Below are 8,556 nucleotides of genomic sequence, written 5' to 3' on the forward strand. Positions count from 1 at the left end.
CGTGGCACGGGTAACAAACCAGAGGCAACAACTCTGTTTGTTCTAACTCCAAGCTTCCAACCTAGCTCCCTGAAAGCCTGTCTAACATCCTCTGCACTCCTCCTACCTATGTCGTTGGTGCCCATGTGGACCACGACTTCGGGTTGCTCCCCCTCCCCCTCCAGGGCCCGGAAAACACGATCAGAGACATCACATACCCTTTCACCTGGGAGGCAACATACCAAACGTGAGTCTCTCTCGTTCCCACAAACCGCCTATCTGTGCCCCGAACTTTCGAGTCCCCAATTACTACTGCTCTGCTCTTCTTCACCCTTCCCTTCTGAGTAACGGGGACCGGCTCCGTGCCAGAGACCTGAGCCCCGTTACTTACCCCTGGTAAGTCATCCCCCCCACAAGTATCCAAAACGGTATACTTGTTCTTGAGGGGAACGGCTGCAGGGGGTCCCTGCACTGGCTGCTTCCTCCCAGTCCCCCTCACTGTCACCCATCTATCTGCCATCTTTGGAGTTACTACTTCGCTATAACTCTGATCTATGACCCCCTCTGCCTCCCGAATGATCCGAAGTTCATCCAACTCCAGCTCCAGTTCCCTAACACGGTCTTGGAGGAGCTGGAGATGGGTGCACTTCCTGCAAGTGTCATCGGCAGGGACGTCGATGGCATCCCTCACCTCATACATGTTGCAGGAGGAACATTGCACTGCCTTCACTGCCATCCCTCTAAAGCTAACTTTTATTTTTAAAAAAACTTGGTCTAAAGAATACAACAAGCAAAATTCAGCACTTACCTACTTACCACAACAGGTGTTATTATTAGGTTAGAGGAGGAGGGCGGGTGGGAGGCACTACCCGTGTAGTGCCTCGGGTTCCTCTCCTTCGCGCTTTTAAAGGGGGAAAAAACCTACCCAGGTAAGCTTACACTAACTGCTTCCGGGTCTCGGCTGCCCCTCTGGTCGTCGTCACTTCCCCCTGGTGCTCCCGCTCTTTCTGTGAAGAGAGAGTGAAAGAGAAAAAAAAACACCGCTGCCCGCTACCGGTAAGTACTTTTAAAACCAAACGGTCTTACCTTCGCTGCTGCTCGCACTGGAAATGACCGACGGCTTCGAAGGGTGAGTATAAATACTCACCGCTTTCCTTCCCGGCTGAAGATGGACTGTTTCACATATCCAACGAAGAGGTAGGCATACCTAGGGCCCATGCGGGTGCCCATGGCTACTCCTTTGGTTTGGAGGAAGTGGAAGGATTGGAAAGAGAAGTTGTTCAGGGCGAGGACCAGTTCAGTCAGTGGAAGGAGGGTGTCAGTGGAAGGGTACTGGTTGGTTCAGCGGGAAAGGAAGAAGCGGAGGGCTTTGAGGCCTTCGTGATGGGGGATGGAGGTGTATAGGGACTGGATGTCCATGGTGAAGATAAGGCGTTGGGGGCCAGGGAAGTGAAAATCATGGAGGAGGTGGAGGGCGTGGGTGGTGTCCCGGACGTAGGTGGGGAGTTCTTGGACTAGGGGGGACAGGACCATGTTGAGTTATGCAGAGATGAGTTCGGTGGGGCAGGAGCAGGCTGAGACAATGGGTCGGCCGGGGCAGTCAGGTTTGTGGATTTTGGGCAGGAGGTAGAAGCGGGCGGTGTGGGGTTGTGGGACTATGAGGTTGGAGGCGGTGGATGGGAGATCCCCTGAGGTGATGAGGTTATGGATGGTCTGGGAGATGATGGTTTGGTGGTTTGGAGGTGGGGTCATGGTCAAGGGGGCAGTAGGAGGAGGTGTCCGCAAGCTGGCGTTTAGCCTCAGCAATATAAAAATCGGTGCGCCAAACTACCACCGCGCCTCCCTTATCTGCCAGTTTGATAGTGAGGTTGGGGTTGGAGCGGAGGGAGTGGAAAGCTGCAGGTTCCGAGGGTGAGAGGTTGGAGTGGGTGAGAGAGGTGGAGAGGTTGAGGCGGTCAATGTCACAGCGGCAGTTGGCTATGAAGAGACAGTGTCTGGACAAAGTTAGAAGGCATCAACCAGGAGAACTGACCATGAGGCAATGGGGAGGAGGTGAATATTCGGTATAGGCTTAACACAGTTGGTATCAGCTCTCAGTTTTAACATGGAGCTGGGAACCACGTTCCTGCACATTACAGAATGAAATAAAGATATATATATATGATTTTTAAATGTACCTTTATTCTGGAGGCATATAATCCTTGTAAGAACAAGTGCTGGGACCAATTGTCTTGAGTGCCACGGTCCATGGCTTTTCTTCACCATCTCAGCAAAGAACCCGAGAGCCTCTACCTTTTTTTAGATTACTTACAGTGTGGATACAGGCCCTTCAGCCCAACAAGTCCACACCGACCCTCTGAAGAGTAACCCACCCAGACCCATTCCCCTACATTTACCCCTTCACCTAACAATATGGGTCATTTAGCATGACCAATCCACCTAACCTGCATATGTTTGGACTGTGGGAGGAAACCAGAGCACCCAGTGGAAACCCACGCAGACACTGGGGGAATGTGCAAACTCCACACAGACAGTCGCCCGAGGCGGGAATTGAACCGTGCCGCCCTACCATGAGTTCCAATAAAGCTACCATTAATTCCTGGAACTACCAGAATGTAAGTCACAGATGGCTTAGGAAGGATGATAATAGCTTGTAGTATCCTGTGAAGGGAGAGGATCTTGATGGGTGTCTTCTTCCTCCTCTCTAACCCCAATACTTAGCTGGCGAAGGCACAAGCCTCAGACAAGATTATGGAACCCAAGTTCTGATCTGTTGGGTGCTTCTCTCCCAGAAGGCACTCTCCTGCTGCTGCTGCTGCTGCCACAGTGGGGTTCTGCTCTGTACCAGCACCACCCAACTCCTTTTCATGAGCAGGCCACTTGTTGACACGAGGAATCCTGCTGGGAGAGAACTCTGCACATTCACTGAGTCCAACATTCAGTCTGGGGCAACAGAAATGGATGTAAGGCCCCATCTGTTAAAAAACAGTCTTCAAGAGAACAATTTGCCCCTCTAATTTCCTCCCCCCAAACCGTGCCCTGCATCCCAATGCATTCACGAGAACATGGATGTGTTCATCAGGAGCTCTGTGTTAAAGTATATACAAAGTAGTTGACAATTCTTTATTAACATTTATTAAGTTATTTTTATTAGTGTCTGTTCTTCCTTGATCAAGAAAAATACTTTCAATTGTGATATACCTGATCTTTAGCAATCTCTGGCATAGTTTCGCTGCCTTTACTTACTTCATTCTCTAGCCCTCTACTTCACTCCTTTTCTCTATCTCTCACTAAACTGGATTACATCCCCTCTTACTCCAAGGAAAACTTCCCCAAAACCCTTATCTCTTTGAATTCTTTCAGTATCCACCCTCAATTTCCTACTCCCTTTATCAATTTACTGTCTTTTAAAGCATCAACTTGGAACCGCCTCATCCATCATCTTTGTTTAGAGGGTGGATTTCCTTGGGATTCCACCCTCTCCATCACCATAACTTTGGTTTCTGCTAAAAATGTGGCAGAAGATCAGGAGAATCTTTCAGGAAATTTAATTCCTTATTCATTCCAAAATTGATGATGTACAGTGCCCTGGGACTTGTCCCTTGACCTAAGTCCCTGAGTAAAATAAACATTCAAACTGCATTCAGAATATCCACTTTAATGTGTTATGCATATGAGAAATCTAAATTCTGACTGAGGTCATTTGCACCATTCTCTTGATATTTCAGACATTGATGAATGCACCATCATGAATGGCGGCTGTGACACACACTGTACAAATTCCGAAGGAAGCTATGAATGTAGTTGCATTGAGGGCTACGCTCTTATGCCCGATAAGAGAACCTGTGCAGGTAGGTTCAATAGGATATGTTTTTTATTATAGTTACACAATGCTAAATGATGTAAATTTGAAAATAATTCATTGAGATCATCCACCTTCATTATCCCTGCAGTTGATACCTGCTTTTGATCTGTAAAATGGCCCTGATTAATTAATTTTTCTCAACATGTTCCCTGTATCATCTCACTATTTGCCAGTGGGCACAAAGTAGATCCTAAGAAATTTCTGATTATAGTCCTATTTCCAACACAACTAATACTAGTCAGAACGATTTACTGTATCATAGAGTTTGTTGATGGCTCGTTAACAAATTAAAGAGGGATATTCAAAATGATGTCACTTGCCTTATGTTTTGTCTTGCTTCATCAGATATTGATGAATGTGAGGATAATCCTGATATCTGTGATGGTGGACAGTGCACTAACATTCCCGGTGAATACCGCTGTCTGTGTTTTGATGGATTCATGGCTTCGATGGACATGAGGACCTGCATTGGTAAACAGCAAGATGACTATGACATTGTTATTTAAGTTGACAGTGTTCAGCTTTTTCCTACAATTGATCATGTTTGATGTATATGTAACACAACGTAAGTGAATTTTAACTGTTCTAGCAGAATAGCATAAATCTAGAAGGGTTATGTCACAGTAGAAATGGCCTTTGTAATTGCTGAAGTTGTTGAAAATGACATTACTTTGTGTCATTGCAGATGTGAATGAATGTGAGCTGAATCCTAATATCTGTCTCTACGGTGATTGTGAAAATACCAAAGGTTCCTTCATTTGCCATTGCCAACTGGGATATTCGGTAAAGAAGGGCACCACTGGATGTTCAGGTAGGACTGACCCACTGCTGGAAGACCTGAACCTTATTGTAAAAACTTTCTTCACTCGCTTGTTGATATTAAATTTAAAATAGAAATAAATACATCCAATGTTTTGAGTACACATTGATGCTAGGAATTTCTCCCCATAACATTTTGTTCAGTTCCAACAGCAAATGAGATTCTTCACCATCTGCTCAGAAATATTCCGCCATGCGTTTCTTGTGAGTTATAACTGTGTTGCATCTGACAGTATGCATGTTTAGCAAGTTAAATAGTTAATATAAAGATAAAAAGACCAGTTTATGCTTAAAGTTCAACTTGAGTTGAACAAGACTACCTGAGAGATTGAGTCAGCCCAGTGGAGTGTTGACTTTCTGATCTCTGAGTCATGTGAATGTGAATAGAATAATATGAAGAGGTCCCGAGCACTTTAAGCTGAGAAAAGGAAAGTTTAAAGGCTGTTTTGATTTAATTTTCAACGGCTAACCACAAAGCCTCACATGTGCCGAGGATGCCAGGTTCCGACTGCCAAAACAAATCATCCCCACCCAGCCAAAGGAAGGCACTCGAACAAGACAACGACAAAGGAAGTGTTTCAAAGTCTTTCTGAAGACTTCTCTCAAGAAATATGACAAATTTGGCAAGGTGTAGGCGATCCTTATTCAGGAGAAAGCAAAGCTCCAGTGTGAAGGAGCACCATAAGATATATGAGCAGAATTAGGTCATTTGGCCAATCGAATCTGTTCCACCGTTTGATCATGTTTCTCAACCCCATTCTCCTGCCTTCTCCCCATAACTCTTGATCCCTTTACTAATCAAGAAATAATCTATCTCTAGCTTAACTATACTCAATGACTTGGCCTCCACAGCCCTCTGCAATGAGTTCCACAGATTCACCACTGCCTGGCTGAAAAAGATCCTCCTTATCTCGATTCTAAAGGCTTATCCCTTCATTCTGAAGCTGTCCTAGACTCTCCTAATCATGGAAGCATCTTCTCCATGTCCACTCTATCCAGGTCTCTCAGTTCCAATCAAATCCCCCCCGTTCTTCTAAACTCCATTGAGTACAGACCCAGAATCCTCAACCACACCTCATATGACGAGTGCTTCATCCCTGGAATCATTGTTGTAAAGATCCTCTGGACACCTCCCTCTAATGCCAATGCATTCTTTCTTAGATACAGGGCCACGAAAATTGCTCACAATATTCCAAATGCAATCGGACAAGAGCCTTATACAGCCTCAGGAGTACATCTCTGCTCTGTATTCTAGCCCTCTTGAAATGAATGCTAACATTGCATTTGACTTCCTAATTACCAGCTGAACCTGAATGTCAACCTTAAGAGAATCCTGAACTAAGACTTGTAGTCCCATTGTGATTCAGATTTCAGAAGCCTTTCCCCATTTAGATGATATCTAAGCCTCGGCTTAGGCTTCTTGGCAAAGTACATAACCTCACAATTCTTTGAGAATACCCACGGGTCAGAGGAAAAACGGAAAAGGAACCTGAGAAGGGATTACCAGCAAGGCCAAGGACCAGTCCCCCCTCCTGAAGCACCTGCTGGGTGTGTGGTGGGAGGTGTGGCTCTAGAGTCAAGCTCATCATCCACACAATGACCCATATAACCCAGAGCCAGAGACATTTCCAAGGTGGACAATTGCTGATGATGTCGAGCAGAAGGACAATTTGGGAACTCATTACCTACTTGAACATCACAGCTCAGGCATCTGTGGAGAGATCAATGATGTAAATAAGAGCATGAAATATTAAAACTGAGAAAAAATTTAACCTATTAATTATTCTTATGGCTAAGGTAGGAATACCAATACATGTAAGTTCGATTGATAAAAGAGAATGGCTTTGCTATAATCAAATGCTATAATCCTTCCTTAAATATCATTTAGGAATAATTTGGCCATTTTAGTAGTTCTCACTTTAGTAGTTTTGCAAATGTAATGCATAACCCAAACATCTAGTGAGCTAAACCTGCAGTGATTCCGATAGAAAATGTCTTCTGCAAAATACTCAACAAGTTGTTCACAATTGCACAAGCATTCCGCAAAGTAGCACTGAATGACGATATTAGCCAAAGAGAAGATGAGCGTTAGCTAAATCATTTGTATTAAATACCAAATCCTGCAGAGCATCTTGTAAATCAACAGCACAGTTGTATTAATGTTTTGGCCTTGGTTGTTTTACTGAACAAATTATCTAAATTGATGTTAGTTCTGAAATGTATCTGCTGTGACAGCTTTATTTATAACCTACAGATGTTGATGAGTGTGAAATTGGGGCCCACAACTGCGATATGCATGCTTCATGTGTCAATATTCCTGGAAGTTTCCAATGTAGCTGCCGTGAGGGATGGATTGGCGATGGCACTGTGTGTGAAGGTGAGTGCTTCATGATCGAATGAGAAAAGAGGGATGCGTTTATCAAACTGAAGCCTACAACAGGCTACTTTCAAGTAGCAACGCTCTTATAAGAGAAAGAGTATGCGACATGCAACTAAATAGTTACATGTTTAGATGGGAGAAATTGCAATTAGATAATGCTCTAGTTGTTGTAATACATGGCATTTGCAGTTATATTGTTGTATAAGCTTGTGCTAAAAACTGCTTTCCTAAAGATTACAGTATTCTACTTATTCAATATTTTGTATTCTGATCCGTTTTCAGCATCATGTATTCGGCAGTATTCTGATGGTGAGAGGAGTTTAGTGTTAATGTTATACAAATTTACATAATACAAGTCACATGGAAAAATATTCCAATTCATTTCACAGAAGCACAATTCAACAAAAGTTGATACAGTACTTAACATTTAGATATCAGGAGTCACAATCTGAAAGCTGAGTTGAAGAGATAAGCGGGAACTTTACAAGGTCAGAGATGTGGAGATACAGGGAGTTTCAAAGAGCAAGTTCTGGTACTGGGGTCTGGAAAACTGAGCGTGTATCAGTCAGAGGTGGGCCAAAGGGTGTGGCAGACAGGCAAGCTGCAGGAGTTAGAGGAACACAATTATTAAAGGGTATAAGCAGAATACAAGGTAGAAATACTTAACTGTTTTTTTTTACATCAGGTTATTGAGACCAAGAAGTGGTCTTACTCTGGATTCATATTACCAATTCCTCAAGATGTAATTTGTAATGGCAAGGCCAGGGAATAGAATTCAATGAAATAGAATTCTGGACCACATGATCCCAGTGCTAAGTTAAAATTCATGACACATTATTGGTCATTGCAGATGGCTGTGTTCCAATACTGTTTAACAATACCACCAATGGTGTGCTGGGGAAAAAATAATCTCATTTCCTGGCTCAATTTCTACATTAGCGCAGACTGAACTGAATTACTGAAACTGCAAAATTCTCATCTGAATTGGTAAAGACTTAGAGTCATAGAGATGTACAGCATGGAAACAGACCCTTCGATCTAACCCGTCCATGCCGACCAGATATCCCAACTCAATCTAGTCCCACCTGCTAGCACCTGTCCATATCCCTCCAAACCCTTCCTATTCATATACACATCCAATTGCCTCTTAAATGTTGGAATTGTACCAGCCTCCACCACATCCTCTAGCAGCTCATTCCATACACATACCACCCTCTGCGTGAAAAAGTTGCCCCTTAGGTCTCTTTTATATCTTTCCCCTCTCACCCTAAATCTATGCCCTCTAGTTCTGGACTCCCCGACCCCAGGGAAAAGCCTTTGCCTATTTATCCTATCCATGCCCCTCATGAATTTATAAACCTCTATAAGGTCACCCCTCAGCTTCCGACGCTCCAGGGAAAACAGCCCCAGCCTGTTCAGCCTCTCCCTGTAGCTCAGATCCTCCGACCCTGGCAACATCCTTGTAAATCTTTTCTGAACCCTTTCAAGTTTCACAACATCTTTCCGATAGGAA

The 8,556-nt window shown here is 44.0% G+C and overlaps 1 protein-coding gene across 1 annotated transcript in view; it reads left to right on the forward strand.

The window, feature by feature from the left end:
* Positions 1 to 8,556, forward strand: part of LOC122558088 (fibrillin-2-like) — a 318,053-nt gene that overhangs the window by 199,157 nt on the left and 110,340 nt on the right. Inside the window, exons 29-32 of the mRNA XM_043706411.1 lie at positions 3,708 to 3,830; positions 4,190 to 4,315; positions 4,530 to 4,655; positions 6,918 to 7,040. Of these exons, the coding sequence (XP_043562346.1) occupies positions 3,708 to 3,830; positions 4,190 to 4,315; positions 4,530 to 4,655; positions 6,918 to 7,040 (498 nt within the window). The remainder of the gene's footprint in view (positions 1 to 3,707; positions 3,831 to 4,189; positions 4,316 to 4,529; positions 4,656 to 6,917; positions 7,041 to 8,556) is intronic.

Source organism: Chiloscyllium plagiosum, chromosome 2, assembly GCF_004010195.1.
Source record: "Chiloscyllium plagiosum isolate BGI_BamShark_2017 chromosome 2, ASM401019v2, whole genome shotgun sequence".
In the NCBI taxonomy this organism is placed as follows: Eukaryota; Metazoa; Chordata; class Chondrichthyes; order Orectolobiformes; family Hemiscylliidae; genus Chiloscyllium; species Chiloscyllium plagiosum.